Source organism: Phocoena sinus, chromosome 2 (assembly GCF_008692025.1).
Source record: "Phocoena sinus isolate mPhoSin1 chromosome 2, mPhoSin1.pri, whole genome shotgun sequence".
In the NCBI taxonomy this organism is placed as follows: Eukaryota; Metazoa; Chordata; class Mammalia; order Artiodactyla; family Phocoenidae; genus Phocoena; species Phocoena sinus.
In genome coordinates, this window is record NC_045764.1 from 155886307 (window position 1) to 155904914 (window position 18608).

The following is an 18608-nucleotide window of genomic DNA, read 5'->3' on the forward strand; positions in this document are numbered from 1 at the left end:
TTTAAGGAACCTCCATACTGTTCTCCATAGTGGCTGTATCAATTTACATTCCCACCAACAGTGCAAGAGGGTTCCCTTTTCTCCACACCCTCTCCAGCATTTGTTGTTAGTAGATTTTCTGATGATGCCCATTCTAACTGGAGTGAGGTGATACGTCATTGTAATTTTGATTTGCATTTCCGTAATAGTGATATTGAGCAGCTTTTCATGTGCTTCTTGGCCATCTGTATGTCTTCTTTGGAGAAATGTCTATTTAGGTCTTCTGCCCATTTTTTTATTGGGTTGTTTGTTTTTTTAATATTGAGCTGCCTGAGCTGTTTACATATTTTGGAGATTAATCCTTTGTCCATTGATTCATTTGCAAATAGTTTTTCCCATTCTGACGGTTGTCTTTTCATCTTATTTGTAGTATCCTTTGCTTTGCAAAAGCTTCATTAGGTCCCATTTGTTTACTTTTGTTTTTATTTCCATTACTCTAGGAGGTGGATCAAAAAAGATCTTGCTGTGATTTATGTCAAAGAGTGTTCTTCCTATGTTATCCTCTAAGAGTTTTATAATGTCTGGTCTTACATTTAGGTCTCTAATCCATTTTGAGTTTATTTTTGTGTATGGTGTTAGGAAGTGTTCTAATTTCATTCTTTTACATGTAGCTGTCCAGTTTTCCCAGCACCACTTATTGAAGAGACTGTCTTTTCTCCACTGTACATGCTTGCCTCCTTTGTCATAGATTAGTTGACCATAGGTGCATGGGTTTATCTCTGGGCTTTCTATCCTGTTCCACTGAGCTATATTTCTGTTTTTGTGCCAGTACTATATTGTCTTCATTACTGTAGCTTTGTAGTATAGTGTGAAGTCAGGGAGTCTGATTCCTCCAGCTCCGCTTTTTTCCCTCAAGATTGCTTTGGCTATTCGGGGTCTTCTGTGTCTCCATACAGATTTTAAGATTTTTTGCTCTAGTTATTTAAAAAATGCCATTGGTAATTTGATAGGGATTGCATTGAATCTGTAGATTGCTTTGGGTAGTAGAGTCATTTTCACAATGCTGATTCTTCCAATCCAAGAACATGCAGTATCTCTCCATCTGTTGGTATCATCTTTAATTTCTTTCAACAGTGTCTTATAGTTTTCTGCATAAAGGTCTTTTGTCTCCCTAGGTAGGTTTATTCCTAGATATTTTACTCTTTTTGTTGCAATGGTAAATGGGAGTGTTTCCTTAATTTCTCTTCAGATTTTTCATCATTAGTGTACAGGAATCCAGGAGATTTCTGTGCAGTGATTTTGTATCCTGCAACTTAACCAAGTTCATTGATTAGCTCTAGTAGTTTTCTGGTGGCATCTCTAGGATTCTCTATGTATAGTATCATGTCATTTGCAAACAGTGACAGTTTTACTTCTTCTTTTCCAATTTGTATTTCTTTTTCTTCTCTGACTGCCACGGTCAGGACTTCCAAAACTATGTCGAATAACAGTGGTGAGAGTGGACTTCCTTGTCTTGTTCCTGATCTTAGTGGAAATGCTTTTAGTTTTTCACCACTGAGCATGATGTTTGCTGTAGGTTTTTCATATATGGCCTTTATTATGTTGAGGTAGGTTCCCTCTATGCCTACTTTCTGCAGGGTTTTTATCATAAATGGGTGTTGAATTTTCTCAAAAGCTTTTTCTGAATCTATTGAGATGATCATATGGTTTTTATTCTTCTATTTGTTAATGTGGTGTATCACATTGTTTGATTTGCATATACTGGAGAATCCTTGCATCCCTGGGATAAATCCCACTTGACCATGGTGTATGACCCTTTTTATGTATTGCTGGCTTCTGTTTGCTAGTATTTTGTTGAGGATTTTTGCATGTATATTCATCAGTGATATTGGTCTGTAATTTTCTTTTTTTGTAGTATCTTTGTCTGGTGCTGGTATCAGGGTGATGGTGGCCTCATAGAATGAGTTTGGGGGTGTTCCTTCCTCTGAAATTTTTTGGAAGAGTTTGAGAAGGATGGGTGTTAGCTCTTCTCTAAATGTTTGATAGAATTCACCTGTGAGTTTCTATTTCTTCCTGGTTCAGTCTGGGAAGGTTATACCTTTCTAAGAATTTGTCCATTTCTTCCAGGTTGTCCATTTTATTGGCATAGAGTTGCTGGTAGTAGTCTCTTAGGATGCTTTGTATTTCTGCACTGTCTGTTGTAACTTCTCCTTTTTCATTTCTAATTTTATTGATTTGAGTCCTCTCCCTCTTTTCCTTGATGAGTCTTGCTAATGGTTTATCAACTTTCTTTATCTTCTCAAAGAACCAGCGTTTAGTTTAATTGATCTTTGCTATTGTTTGCCTTGTTTCTCATTCATTTATTTCTGCTATCGCCTTTATGATTTCTTTCCTTCTGCTAACTTTGGGTTTCGTTTGTTCTTCATTCTCTAGTTCCTTTAGGTGTAACATTAGATTGTTTACCTGAGATTTTTATTGTTTCTTGAGGTAGGCTTGTATAGCTATAAACTTCCCTGTTAGAACTGCTTTTGCTGCATCCTGTAGGTTTTGGATCATCCTGTTTTCATTGTCATTTGTCTCTAGGTATTTTTTGATTTCCTCTTAGATTTCTTCAGTGACGTCTTTGTTATTTAGTAATGTATTGTTTAGCCTCCATGTGTTTGTGCTTTTTACGTTTTTTTCCCTGTAATTGATTTCTAATCTCATAGCATTGTGGTCAGAAAAGATGCTTGATATGATTTCAATTTTCTTAAATTTATTGAGGTTTGATTTGTGACCCAAGATGTGACCTATCCTGGAGGATGTTCCATGCACACTTGAGAAGGAAGTGTAATCTGTGGTTTTTGGATGGAATGTCCTATAAATGTCAATTAAATCTATCTGGTCTATTGTGTCATTTAAAGCTTGTGTTTTCTTATTAATTTTCTGTTGGATGATCTGTTCATTGGCATAAGTAAGGTGTTAAAGTCCCCCATTATTACTGTGTTACTGTTGACTTCGTCTTTCAGAGCTGTTAGCAGTTGCCTTATGTATTGAGGTGCTCCTATGCTGGGTGCATATATATTTATAATTGTTATATCTTCTTCTTGGGTTGATCCCTTGATCATTATGTAGTGTCCTTCCTTGTCTCTTGTAACATTCTTTAAAGTCTATTTTATCTGATATGAGTATTGCCGCTCCAGCTTTCTTTTGATTTCCCTTTGCATGGAGTATCTTTCTCTATCCTCTCACTTTCAGTCTGAATGTGTACCTAGGTCTGAAGTGGGTCTCTTGTAGACAGCATATATATGGGTCTTGCTTTTGTATCCATTCAGCAAGACTGTGTCTTTTGGTTGGAGCATTTAATCCATTCACATTTAAGGTAATTATCAATATGTATGTTCCTATTACCATTTTTTAAATTGTTTTGGGCTTGTTTTTGTACGTACTTTTCTTCTCTTGTCTTTCCCACTTAGAGAAGTTCCTTTAGCATTTGTTGTAGAGCTGGTTTGGTGGTGCTGAATTCTCTTAGCTTTTGCTTGTCTGTAAAGCTTTTGATTTCTCCATCGAATCTGAATGAGATCCTTGCAGGGTAATCTTGCTTGTAGGTTCTTCCCTTTCATCACTTTAAGTATATCATGCCGCTCTCTTCTGGCTTCTAGAGTTTCTGCTGATAAATCAGCTGTTAACCTTATGGGAGTTCCCTTGTATGTTGTCATTTTTCCCTTGCTGCTTTCAATAATTTTTCTTTGTCTTTAATTTTGCCAATTTGATTACTATGAGTCTCGGTGTGTTTCTCCTTGGGTATTTCCTGTATAGGACTCTCTACACTTCCTGGACTTGGGTGGCTATTTCCTTTCCCATGTTAGGGAAGTTTTTGACTATAATCTCTTCAAATATTTTCTCGGGTCCTGTCTCTCTCTCTTCTCCTTCTGGGACCCCTATAATGTGAATATTGTTGTCCCAGAGGTCTCTTAGGCTGTCTTCATTTCTTTTCATTCTTTTTTCTTTATTCTGGTCCACAGCAGTGAATTATACCATTCTGTCTTCCAGGTCATTTGACTGTTCTTCTGTTAGTTCTTATTCTGCTAGTGATTCCTTCTATTGTAGTTTTCATTTCAGTTATTGTGTTGTTCATCTCTGTTTGTTTGTTCTTTAATTCTTCTAGATCTTTGTTAAACATTTCTTGCATCTTCTCGATCTTTGCCTCCATTCTTTCTCTGAGGTCCTGGATCATCTTCACTATCATTATTCTCAATTCTTTTTCTGGAATGTTGCCTATCTCCACTTCATTTAGTTGTTTTTCTGGGGTTTTATCTTCTTCCTTCATCTGGTACATAGCTCTGTGCCTTTTCATCTTGTCTATCTTTCTGTGAATGTGGTTTTTGTTCCACAGGCTACATGACTGTAGTTCTTCTTGCTTCTGCTGTCTTGTCTCTCAAGGCTTTGAGTTTTAAGCAACTTGCCTAATGCCACACAGCTAGAAAATGATTTATACTCAAAGTTCTGTCTATAGCCACTAATTCTATACTACTTTCTGAAGAGAATGGCCCTATCTGTAGATGACTGAACCCAGTGAAACTTCGATTCATAGCTAACTATACTAAGAAAACAGGCCAACACAAACCGCTAAGTCAATCAAAACTACATAGCAATCATGTACACAAAAAATATTAAAGAAAAGCAAGCATATATGCTGTGTATATTTATATATGTGTGTGTGTCTATGTATCCTTAAGATTATTTACCATTTTAGACGTCATAGACATCTTTTCTCTGCATTAGGATCCATTATCATTGACTATATAGTTTTAACAACTGAAAGGCGATTTTGCTTTTAATGATCCCACTAGAAGCTTTCAATTGCAGATCTGTGTCTTATCTATTGATATATTCCATCCCCAGCATCCAGCACAATGCCTGCCACATACTAGATTGTCAGTACATAGCAGAGGAATACAGTACTCCCCCATTATCTGCGAGGGATATGTTCCACGACCCCCAGGGGATGCCTAAAACTGAAGATAGTACCAAACCCTATACATATTATACATACCTACCTATGATAATTTAGTTTAGAAATCAGGCACAGTAAGAGATTACCAACAATAACTAATAATGAAACAGAACAACTGTAACAATATACTGTAATAAAAGTTATGTGAATGTGGTCTCTCTCTCTCAAAATATCTTACTGTACTGTATTCACCCCTCTTGTGATGATAAGAGACGATACAATGCCTACATAAAATGTGATGAGATGAAATGAATGAGGTAGGCATTGTGACATAGCATTAAACTACTGCTGACCTTCTGATAATACCTCAGAAGAAGGATCACCTGCTTTGGGTGATCCTGGATCATCAAGCCATGATGATGTGGATGGTTGGATGTTAGGAGCAGAGGACTGAGATAGGTGGGGATCACAGGTGTTAGAAAGTGGGACAGCTCAAGATTTCATTATGCTACTCAGAACAAAGTGCAGTTTAAAACTTATGAATTATTTCTAGAATTTTCCATTTAATCTTTCTGGACTGCAACTGGTCCAAATTTGGTAATTTCAGTTACCGTGGTAGGTAACTGAAACAATGGAAAGGGAAACCACTAATAAGGGGGGACTACTGTACAATCCTTAAATTTTAAAACTCTGTTCTAAGGTGAATGTTCCACTTATATGAATGTATGACAATGCATACATACCTGGAACGTCACAGATAGTGGAGAAGCATTTATTTTAAGCAGAACAAGGTAAACTTTCAACATAAAATTTCCCCCACCCTTTCTTAAATGCAAATAATTAAACACAAAACATGTTAATACAATCTTCTGGCTAACTTTTAATTATGGAAAAGTTGGAAAATTTAGTATTATCTTCAAAGCAACTACACCCTGGCAACAGATACATTAATTATGTGTGAACATTAGACTTAGTCAAAACAAAGCATGACATAAGAACTGAATTACAATTGTCAAGATTGTAGGCCTAAATTTAGCAACTTAAGCACATTTAATCATAAACTCCAAACTAACTTAAATTTTATTTCCTTGATTTTAACAATTACTAGAAAGGTAAAAAATATATACAAAATACAGTGAAACAACAAAAAGAGGAAAAGATGAGCAAAGCATGAAGAATGTTTCTTCTAGAGGTTGATGACACCCCACCCAGTGATATTTCCTTCAACAAAGATGTTGAACAGGAAGTCATCTGGCCCAGTCTATCCTGCCTTATCCTATTATCCATATGTTAATAGTCTTTTTTTTTTCTATTTGACTTCTATCACACTCCAATGCAAATCCTTTTAGGAAGATGGTAAAGACATAGAATGCAAATTTAAGTATTCTGTCTGCTATTCTTAGTTGACTTTTGGCCACAAAAGTAGTGACTCTAGAAGTCCCTAGTATTCTACCCAATGCCTGGTATATAGCAGACACCCCCCAAATTTTACGCATCTACTGATAGGAAAGCAGTGAGCCTGCTGGGAACATTCCAAGGTTGCCAACCTTCTTAAGTTTCAGTCTCTTTAACTGCAAAAATGAGCAAAATAGTACTGATTTCATAACATGACTATGAGCATTAAAAGTGCCTAGTGCACAGTGACCACCTCATCTGTTATATATTGTACCTCAGTTTCTTCATAGGTTAACAGGGATCAATAAAATCTAACCCAAAGAGTTGTGAGAATTCAATGAGTATACATATGTAAATCAATTGGCATAAATACTTGCCATAAAGTAGGTCTTCAATAAACCATAATTCCTTTCTTTGCTACCTTGCCTCTAAATGCCTATTTTAAGATCCAGAAGAAATTTAAAATCAAAAGTATTAGAAGGTTACTAGTTGGTTGAAAGAATAAAAATCACAGCATTCTAATAAACTTCTATGATGTCTTCTGGCACCAATACAAATTGCTATTAAAGCCTAACAATTAGCATTTAGTAGTACATAAACTATGTTCTAGGAGAAACACTAGAAGAAATTCAAAAAAGTCTTTTAAATTAGAGTTCATTCACATTTTTACCTTTTCTTCTAGTTGGTCCTTCAAACACTGGTATTTTAGCTTCAGTTTTTTGTTCTCATTTTCATTCTGAGTTAATTCCTCTGTCAGCCTGTCATACTGTGATTTCAACTTCTCTAGCTGAGAACGCTGGACTTTAGCCATATTCTTATCTTCTAAGCTTTCTGCCTGAGAGAAAAAGGAGAAAAGAGAAAGTCCACTGGCCACAGCCAAGCTGTACACAAAACAAATTCCACATTATATCAGTGGGCAAACACTTTGAGATTTTACTACCTCTAAGCGTTCACACATAAACATACATGCAAAGGAAACATTCTTTGCATGTGGTCAATCTCTCCTTAGCATTCACTGAGCAACCAATTAAGTGACAGGTACTCTACTAGGTGCTGAAGATAACAGGCATGAACCGTAAAAGAGACAGATACAACAGTCAATTCTGACAACGATGAACAAGAAGTGCTTAATAAAGGTGCAAGCAGAGGTATGTGCAACCCAAAGAAGGGACACTAACTGCTGAGAGGGGAAGGGTTATTAGAGAAATGTCCCCATAAGGATATACTATGGGACATTACTGCCTGATTAGTCTCCTCATCTATAAAAGGAGCTTAACAATATCCCTATTCAAGCTACACTCTCGTTTTTGTGAAAGGCTTGCGTATTTTTTGTACAATGTAATTATTAATACCACTCTTGTGGGGCTAAAAAGATTATGGATCAGAGTAGCCAAAAAACTATAAATAACTTAATATGAAAGAGTTTTCCAGTGATTATTTCAGTACCAATAGTGCAATAAAGTACCTCGTTTTCATTTATTATTTGGAATATAACCAGAATCAGCTTTAAAAAAAAAAAACAGGAATAATCTGTGGATGGGATTCAATAAGGATTTGCCAGGCATATGAAGGATGGGATTCAATAAGGATTTGCCAGGCATATGAAGTTAAAGACTTAAAATAACAACAATGTAAATACTGACTATATGTCAGGCACTGCTCTAAGACGTTTTCGTATAGTTGTCCCTCATTCCATCCTCACCACAACCTGACTAGGGAGACACTGTTATTGTCTCCTGTTTTGAAACTGAAGCAGAACAACACTAATCATTTGCCGAAGGCTATGTAGTGAGTAAAGCAGAGCCAGGATTTGAACGCAGGAATTCTCTCTACTGTCCATGTTTTCAGCTGCTCTGCCTCACTGCCTTTAAAAGGTACGTATATCGTACGGTTTTAAAAACCAGCTGGGCGCAACTTGCAATGTTAACTAGTTACACCTACCAGTTACTGACAGCCTGTAAGCACCCACATAGAATCTGTTTAAATTACATGTTTCAATGCCTAAAATATATTTGTTTCTTTCCTTTGTATAAGTTTATTATATGTATATAATCAAGTACATAGGAACGTAATTGCTGGAAGCAATTTCCCAAAAGGAAGAAGTTTTGTGAGTTTCAGACAAGAATCTATACCTTATTCACCCCACAAATTTCAGCTAAGACTTGATGCCACTTTGAGTTAACAAAAGAACTGATGTTTTTAATGAGGAATCCTGTATTCACTACCCAAAAATAAACTTACAAGATAAAGTCTCTTATCAGGAAAATTGTTCATTATTTTAAGTTTCAGTAGAATACTTAGCATTTTTTGTGTCTTATAAAAAGTGTAGGTATAGACAGTTTTCCCCCAAGGCCAGTGGTGTCTGGGCCAGCTCATAGAGACACTCAGGAACCAACTGTGCTCATCTCTTCCCAACTCTGCCTCCAGTGATGTTGTTTGATAGCTTGAAAACAGCCAAATGGGGGGTTTTATACTGCTGAACTTGGCAAATGCTACAAATCAGGGTTCCCCTCTTTGCCCCCGGAGAACCTATTTTTAAAACAGTTATAAGCACAGTAATGCCTAAGTTTGACTAAGAACTTACTTCTTGTTGTAGTTTCATTATTACATTTACATTTCATTTTAGGGTTTACAAAGTGATATAACACTCAAAAAAACCCTGTGATAGAGAAAGACATTACTGTTTCCATTCTACTGATGAAGTACAAAAAGGTTAAGTAACTTGACCAAGATCATATGGCCAGCAAATGGCAAAAATACAGAACTCCACTCTTGGTCTTCTGATTCCAATAAGGGCTCCTACAAAACTATTTTTGTTGAAATCGTAATAAGGTGATAACCCAATATCCTTCAAATATTAATAGCAACTAGAGTATTTCATAAAAATAGTTTACATTTAAATTTAAAAACAGGCATGAGGGCATCTTTGGTGGCGCAGTGGTTGAGAGTCCGCCTGCCAATGTAGGGGACGCAGGTTCATGCCCTGGTCTGGGAGGATCCCACGTGCCGTGGAGCGGCTGGGCCCATGAGCCATGGCCGCTGAGCCTGCGCGTCCGGAGCCTGTGCTCCGCAACGCAAGAGGCCACAGCGGTGAGAGGCCTCGGTACCGCAAAAAAAAAAAAAAAAAAAACAGGCATGAGAAGGGTAAATCTAGATGGGGAAAAATATAACTTCTGCAGAGAAGAAAATATGGGTAATGTATCACACTTATTAGACTCAGAAAAAGTAACAGATTAAGGTGAAGCCAAAAGACAAAGAAATGTAACATTTACAGAGCTATTTATCTAAAGCCCTCTTATACATAACTCAGTATATTAAACCTTCGATGACAACCATTGCTATCAACTCCTGTTAATTAATATAAATGAGCCAAAAGTACGGAATTATATTCATAAAATAGCATGAGGTGGGGCTGTTCCTATGGGTAACTTATTCGGTTTAAGAGAAGAGTAGTGGGCTTTCACGATCTCTGGTTCTCCTGTTAAGCTCATATGCTTCTTTTGTACCACATTATAGAGTAACTATAATATCCTTCCGCATCTCAGTCTTCCGAATTAAAAAAAAAAATCTAAAGTTTTTGGAGAATCTACAGAATAGTTCTAAACGGTGTCTTCTTTATATACAGGTAATTTCTTAAAGCTTTATTGTCACCTCACTATACACAAATACAAAGCACTTCCTTTGGATGAGGAAAGCAATTTTACCACATTACAGGGAAAGAGCCAAACCAGACAGATCACAAAGCAAGTCAGCAGCAAATCCTCTGATTTCTAGCTTTTCAAACATTTTAACCCAACATCCACGGAACATGTTCTGTATGTCTCAAACATCATGCTAGACGCCATAAGAGGATGCAAAAATGGCTAAGACCTGCTACCTGCCCCTCTGGAGATGTATGAAGACACAACAAGCACACCATAATATAAGGCAGCCTAAATGTGCTGTACTAGCAGTTCCAAAAAAGAGCTATGGAAACACAGAGAATAGAAAGATTTATCCCAACCTCAGTTGAGATATATGCCATCTTCAGTGAATCCATAAAAGAAGTGAAAAATTAATTGGGCCTTGAAAGATTAGGTAGCCTTTTTCCTCCTGCAGATTGAGGGAAAAGACAATCCAGTCCTCATGGTGTTTTCATACTAATAAACAGAGATTAAAAAATTAAAAGTATGGAATCTATATATGATGATGAGTGCTATGGAGAAAAACTAAAGCAGGAAGGAGGGATAGATTTATCACACTCCTGACAATCATGTTATGAAATGATTCCCCTGCATGGTGATATTTCCCCAAATGTAAGATCTCAATTATGCATTTACCCAGGCAACTTTGATTTGGAAAAGAAGGGGTAAATCTCAAAAGCCTTGGGTTTACAAAACCCATAAGCTGATCCACTTTAGTTACCATACCAATAAGGACCATGGTTATAGCTTCTATGGCCTTGACAAGTCTTTGCCTTTTATATTTTAGGAGATCATAAACGTTGAATGAGGGCACGTTTCAGGTCCACGACTTACTGCCGCCTCTGCCTTTCCTGAACTCCCAAAATAGCTAAACGTTCTTTTTAAAGGGCTTCAGTGCTCTGAACTAGGTGCTTCCAGGTGGCTGCTATAACTCATTTCAACCTGGCCGAACAGGCATGAATAAGCCTCTTTATTGTTAGTTCTATCTTCCCTTCAGTGCTTGGGAATACAGAATGATCTCTAAAAGTTTACGCTTTATTAACTTCATGAGCCACCAGAAAATTTCCTCCAGTATCATCAGGATAATTCAGTGCGGGTACCTTCAGTGTCCTAATATGATTCTCGGCCTCACTCTTTTCTTTCTTGAAGTGCTTCATCAGCTCCTGGATACTCTGTTCATGTTTAGTTTTCATACTCTGCAATGAGAATGTGAGATCTTCCAGCTCCCTCTGGTGAACATCTCTTTCCAGCTTTAACTGTGTAACGATTGTAGCTGTTTCTTCGTCTTTGGATTTTGCCTGTGTCTTGAGGTCAGAGAGGTTCTTGAGTACCTCTTTCCTGGCTCTCTGTTCCTCTGCCAATTTATTGGCGAGATCTGCCCGGATGGCACTCAAGTCCTTGATGGCCTCTTGCATCTCAAGAAGCTGAGCTTGGTCCTTGGCCTGGCTCTCCTTCAGCGCTGCAATTTCTTCCTCCAGGTGCGCTTTCTCAGCTTTCATCTGGCTTTGAATCTTACTCTGCGTTTTCAATTCACTTTCTAGCCTATGGATGGTATCCAGGGAATCCCTGACTTCTAGTTCAAGGTCAGCTTGATGAGACTTAACATCACTTAGTTTCTGCTCCTTACAGTGAAGCTCCTCCTCTTGAAGGGCACGCCTGGTTAGCACATCATTCAATTCCTTTCGAAGATTCTCTATTTGTTGTAATGCTGCATAAAGCTGGCTTTTCAATTCATCCTTTTCTTTTAGAATCTATTGGGTTAGGAACAGAAAGCAAAAATTACTGTAAAATTCACCATATACACTGCCAGAAAACAAAAATAAGGTTTAAGCCACAAGGAGAAGAAAACTTCATAAAATAATATTTTGTACTTCTTTCTGGTTTTTTAATGAAAAATACTTTTTAGGCTAGAAAAAGGAAGAAAAGTACAATTGCTCTGAAGTAGTACCACACTGAGACATATGTTTCAGATTTTCATCACCAAAACATATCAATCCATGATCATAAATAATTATTTAAATGTAAGATAAAATTGATCAAAAGAATGGGGGAAAAAAGGCTCCAATTATAATTTACCAGAGGTTGAAATAATACAGTGTTACTTAAAGTAACATGATTTGCATTTCAATGGCACACTTTTTAAAAGGAGAAACCTCAAAACAGATACAAAACAGATTCGGAAGATAATACAGGGAAGCAAACAAATATAATCTACGAAAGGTTTTGGTACAATCAGTCATTATTAATCAAGTAATGTTCACAGTGACAAGAAACACACCAGTATGTTAACAGGGAGTCTTCAAGTCCCATGAAGGTAGAAATGAGTTTAAGATTAGGAGAGGCTGGGAAAGGACTCACAAGAAAACTCAAAGGACCAGAAGGCCATCGCCCTTTGCCAGCCTTTTTAGGGGGTTAGGGCTGACACTGAGGGACGGCAGCCAAGAACTAACCTGCTAATCCTCACCATCCATCAATGCAAACAAAAAAGCCAGCAGCTAAGGAGGCTGAAACTGCCCCCCCACCCCCGCCCCAACACTGGCACCAAGACCATTTCTATACCTGGTTACTGATGCCTACCATGGCTTGAACCCGGAAAAAAAAAAAAATTAAGATTCATTTTAGAATTAGAAATAATGAGTTAAGATGCAAACAGTTTCAAGGCATTTTTATACTTGACATTTTACACTGCAGTGTGAAACAATTCATGATAAAATGTAATGAGTCAATCACTCCAAAAAAATAGTTTCCTCAAATCCCTCTCATTTTAACTGGGAGAATCAGCATGAAGCTAACATGAGAAATAATAAAAGGAGGGGATTAAGCAGTTGAACTCTGACCAGGAGAACGGAATTTGATTCTCAGTCCAGTCATAAGCAGTTCTATGGCCTTAAAGAAATTATTTATCTTTATAAAGATAGTAATAAAAGCTACATCAAAGGGTTGTGATAAAGACTAGTGGGAAGGGAGAAACAAAAAGTGGGGGTGGGATTTAAGTTCAAGGAGAAACCAGGATATCAGGGAGGTACTTATGCAAGATAGTGATCAAAGCTGTGAAGAGAGGGGATAACTGATAACCCAATGTCCCTGGGTTGAAAAGAGTCTGGAACACAGATGACAGAGTTTACTCTAGAAGAAAGATTTTAACGCAGGAAAAATGGCTAGGAATATAGATAAGCCTAAGGGTGGATGTATTATTTTTCTATTGCAGTGTAACAAATTCCAACAAATTTAGTGGCTTAAAACAACATCCATTTATTATCTCATTGTTTTCCAGAGGTCGTAAATCCTGACAAGGTATTCTGCCTCTGGTCTCCTAATGCTAAAAGCAAGGTGTCAGCTAACCTGGGCTTTTAGCTGGAGGCTTTGGGGGGAGAATCCACTTGCAAGTTCATTCATGGTGTTGGAAAAATTTAGTTCTGTGGACCTAGGACATGTTTCCTTGCTAGCTTTGGGCCAGGGGTTTTTCTGAGCTTCTGAAGGCCACCCACACTCCTTGGCTCATGGACTCCTCTGTCTCTGCAGCCAGTAACACCACACTGAACCCTTATCATGTTTTGAATCCTTCTGACTTCCCTTTCTCCCAACAGCCAGAATAATTTATCTGCTTTGAAGGACTCCTGTGATTAGATGAGGCCCATCCAGATAATCTCCTTATCTTAAAATCAACTTGCCAAGTAACATATCATAATCATGGGAGTGATATTTCATCTTATTCACAGGTTCCAGGAGTTAGGCTGACACATCTTTGGGAGGTCACTCTACAAACCACACAAAAGAAGACAAAAACTGACAGAATCCAGTCTTGGCTGTAAGGGTAATGTGGGAGGGACCTTAGAATGAGGGGAGGGTGCATAAATATAGTGACTAATGTTTGGAACAGATAACATAGGCCCCTGGCCCTGAGTTAAGAGACTTCCATGTAGCCCTGAAGATAAAAATCATATTTCCAAGATGGTCCTAGCACATAAAATGTCTTTGATTTCAAAATACCGTAAGGTGGTTTAAACAGCAAGGATATTTATTTTTCTCACATGATGGGAAGACCAGAGATGGGGTGTCTCAAGAAGAGTCCTTCAAAGCTCAGGCTCTCATACTCTACAACTCTCCATGTTTCGCCCTCAGCTTCAGTGTTCCAAATATTACATCAATTCATGACCAACGTGACAGCCTTTGGGTGGACAGTCTCCGACTATGTTGGTCAAGTTTAGAATTTCTTTGGCAATATAGATACTAAAAGCTAAGTAAGTTCTGTCTATTTTCTTTTGGTTAATGCTTGGCTAGTAGCCATAGCCCAACATTTTGTCTAGACATTGACTCCGAGTCTGAAAATGTCAGTGTCTTAACCGCTACCTCAGTATCCTGGACATTCCCAGGGGCCCTCAGTTGACTAGCCTTTATCTTGTGGGAATTCAAAACAACGGACTTGGGTCTCCTTTGTCTGGCCAGAAGCACTTAAATAGGAGAACTTGAAAGGGGCCTGAAAAATCAGGCTTGTTTTTTTTTACCTCATTTAAATTTCTGCTAAGTTTCCTACCTCTCTCTCTTGCTTGGACTAACTTCAGCATGGATAAACAATTTGGCTTTTCCAACTCCAAATTATCAGATTCCGTAAATGCGGATTATAGATTGCAGATTTTTCAGTCTCCCAATGCCCCCAAATCTTGCTCTCTGCTTTTAGACAGATCAGTTTCAACCTATACTTGTCTTTGCCTTCCAGGACTTTTCTGAAGGCTGCAATAAGTACACAACAGACTCCAACATCCTAAAGTTTTTCTACTGGTCACTTAATACCATCCCCTGAAGCACAGCATCAAGGTCCCAAGGTATGACTTCTGATGGTTCAATCAACAGCATGGCAAGGTTTTCCAATTATTCCTTTAGAGAAGTACGGTCCTCCCTGTCCTGACCCCACTTCTCCACTTAATCAACCTTACATTTTAGGTTCTTTAACTTATAGCTCCTTACTCCTAGAACTGATGTTTCACATAAGCTTGAATTTCTTCTGCTGAGAGCAAGGGAAAACTCCAGTTCAAGCTGGCTTAAACTACAAGGTAATTTATTATCATTCCAGGCAGAACTGCTCCACAGTATGTCAAAGCTCTAGATCCACCTCTCTGCACTGTTCTCAGTAGTACCCTCCCTTGGAGTGAGGCTTCATTCTCAGGACCATAGCAAGATAGCTTCAGCCATTTCAGACATCACAGCCAAATATAACAATGTTCAGAGAAGAGGAACATCTCCCTCTTAGTGTTATCTCTTTTTAGGAATGAGTAAATGTTTACCAGAAGCTCCCCAACAGACTTCATAGTTCATTCTTCAGAAGAAGAATAGTTCTTGATCAGACGAGGGCTATATGCATAGTAACTGGCCTACATTAATTTTTTAATGTAATGGAATGAATTGCGGTGCGGTCAGGGAGGTAACCAAGACCACTATAGGAGCCAACTGATATCCTACGTAAGTTTTGCTAGTACCACTCAAGAGCAGGAACAGAAAAACTAGAGAGTTGGGTTGATTCCAAATTGAACATCAGTAAAATGTGTGAGGTGGAAGCAAGAAATTGAAGATGCTGGTGAACATGTCGTCAGAGTAGCTTTTCACGAAGTCCAGTCTGACAGGAAAAAACCGATTCCAGGAAACAGCTGGTCAACCAAAGGAATGTGGAAAGATCCAAAGCAGATGGTAACAGTTAAAAGAGGAACAGGGAATAAAAGAAATGTGGACAGAGGCTGAAATGTTAGAACAAAAGATCTGAACACAGAGAAATTACAGATGATGACAAATCTTAGCCATTGAAATTAGCTGCTGAGTGATTTGAAGGTCACCATAAAAGAGGAAATTAGTGAAGTATAAGGATACAGAGTTCAATGGGTTGCTGACTTGAACTTGGAAATCACCGAAGATACTGGCAAGAATTACATGTAATGAAATAGGCTGAGGGGAAGCCAGGTGTGAAAATCCTTGGGAAATGTGGAGGCGAAATGGAGAAATGAGTAGCAGTCAGGAACAATGGGAAGGGAATGTTCTAACCAAACACTGCTTCCATAGAAGAAGAGCTATAAGGGAAGACTATAAGACGAGGATTGAAAATGGCTGGCGTAAAGCCAAAAGAATGATACGGCCTAAAACCATGGACATTATAGGAACAGGAACCAATTCCTCCAAGGCCTGACTGCCCAGTATATATAGTTTTTTGAATTAACTAAAAGGTACACAAGAAAAATTTTTAAAGAAAAAAAGGTTATTTTTCTGCATGTGAGGGAACATGCAGAAAGACTACTGGATTATACTAACATATCAGTGCTCTAGCCTTTCTTAAATTGTATATAACAATTACACATTAAAAAACTATGCACTTTAGCACTGATCCTTCTTACTTTTCAACCATTAAGAAATTCAAATATTAAAAGACAGTATATATTACATATAGCTCTTTTATTTCCCTCAGCATGAAGGCAATACACAGAAGGAAAAGACGGCAATTTAAGATTCTTGAAGTCAAATACTATCAAGCAAAAAGCTCAATACATGGGCAAGCCAATTATTCTGCCAATTCAACAAGAAAAGCAAGACAAAACCAAGCCAAACCTAGGGATCATTCCCATTATCCATGTTATAAAAAAGAACATGAATTTGGAAACATTCAGAAAAGTATACATTATGATCAAAATCCAAGTTCAGATTTTTTCCTTTATCATTTTCAAAGCACATATAAAAACCAATGACTTCAAAAAGCACTTTAAAAGAAAAAGGCAACGAGGGGAAGATGACGGAAGAGTAAGACGCAGAGATCACCTTCCTCCCCACAGATACACCAGAAATACATCTACACGTGGAACAGCTCCTACAGAACACCAACTGAACGCTGGCAGAAGACCTTACACCTCACAAAAGTCAAGAAACTCCCCCACGTACTTGGGTAGGGCAAAAAAAAAAAAAGAATAAACAGAGACAAAAGGATAGGGACGGGACCTGCACCACTGGGAGGGAGCTGTGAAGGAGGAAATGTTTCCACACACTAAGAAGCCCCTTCGCGGGCGGAGACTGCGGGAGGCGGAGGGGGAAAGCTTCTGAGCCGCGGAGAAGACCACAGCAAGTGGGCTGAGGAGGGTAAAGCGGGGAGATTCCCGCACAGAGGATCGGTGCCGACCCACATTCACCAGCGTGAGAGGCTTGTCTGCTCACCCGCCGGGGTGGGCGAGGCTGGGAGCTGAGGCTCGGGCTTCGGTCACAGCGCAGGGAGAGGACTGGGGTGGGCAGCATGAACACAGCCTGCAAGGGGTTAGTGTACCACGGCTAGCCGACTAGCTCGCTAACCGGGATGGAGTCCGGGGAAAAGTTTGGACCTGCCTAAGAAGCAAGAGACTTTTTCTTCCCTCTTTGTTTCCTGGTGCCCGAGGAGAGGGGATTAAGAGCACTGCTAAAAGGAGCTCCAGAGACGGGCGCGAGCCTCGGCTAAAAGCGCGGACCCCAGAGACGGGCGTGACACGCTAAGGCTGCTGCTGCCGCCACCAAGAAGCCTGTGTGCGAGCACAGGTCACTATCCACACCCACCTTCCGGGGAGCCTGTGCAGCCCGCCACTGCCAGGGTCCTGGAATCCAGGAACAACTTCCCCGGGAGAACGCACGGCGCGAATCAGCCTGGTGCAACGTCTCGCCGGCTTCTGCCGCCGCAGGACTGCCCCGCACTCCATGCCCCTCCCTTCCCCCCCCACCCCGGCCTGAGTGAGCCAGAGCCCCCAGTCAGCGGCTCCTTTAACCCCATCCTGTCTGAGCTAAGAACAGACGCCCTCCGGCGACCTACAAGGAGAGGCGGGGCCAAATCCAAAACTAAGTCCCTGGGAGCTGTGAGAACAAAGAAGAGAAAGGGAAATCTCTCCCAGCAGCCTCAGGAGCAGCGGCTTAAAGCTCCACAATCAACTTGATGGACCCTGCATCTGTGGAATACCTGAATGGACAACAAATCATCCCAAATTGAGGAGGTGGACTTTGAGAGCAAGATTTATGATTTTTCCCCTTTTCCTCTTTTTGTGTGTATGTGTATGCTTCTGTGTGAGATTTTGTCTGTATAACTTTGCTTCCACCATTTGTCCTTGGGTTCTATCCGTCCTTTTTGGTTTTTTTAATAATTATTTATTTTAATAACTTTATAATATTTTATCTTATTTTATTTTATTTTATCTTCTTTCTTTCTTTCCTTCCTTACTTCCATACTCCTTCCCTCCCTCCTTTCTTTCTTTCTTTCTTTCTTTCTTGTTCTACTAATTCTTTCTTTCTACTTTTTCTCCCTTTTATTCTGAGCCATGTGGATGAAAGGCTCTTGGTGCTGCAGCCAGGATTAGTGCTGTGCCTCTGAGGTGGGAGAGACAACTTCAGGACACTGGTCCACAAGAGACCTCCCAGCTCCACATAATATCAAATGGCGAAAATCTCCCAGAGATCTCCATCTCAACACCAGCACCCAGCTTCACTCAACAACCAGCAAGATACAGTGCTGGATGCCCTAAGCCAAACAACTAGCAAGAAAGGAGCACAACCCCACCCATTAGCAGAGAGGCTGCCTAAAATCATAATAAGTGCACAGACACTCCAAAACACACTACCAGACGTGGACC

At 39.2% G+C, this 18608-nt stretch overlaps 1 protein-coding gene across 2 annotated transcripts in view; it reads right to left on the reverse strand.

Moving 5' to 3' along the window:
• The window catches only part of CEP128 (centrosomal protein 128), a 436342-nt gene that overhangs the window by 271420 nt on the left and 146314 nt on the right, over positions 1–18608 (reverse strand). For both annotated transcript variants that reach the window (XM_032624894.1, XM_032624895.1), the window contains 2 exons: positions 11094–11744; positions 6981–7145 (listed from right to left, as the gene is read on the reverse strand). In XM_032624894.1, the coding sequence (XP_032480785.1) occupies positions 6981–7145; positions 11094–11744 (816 nt within the window). The remainder of the gene's footprint in view (positions 1–6980; positions 7146–11093; positions 11745–18608) is intronic.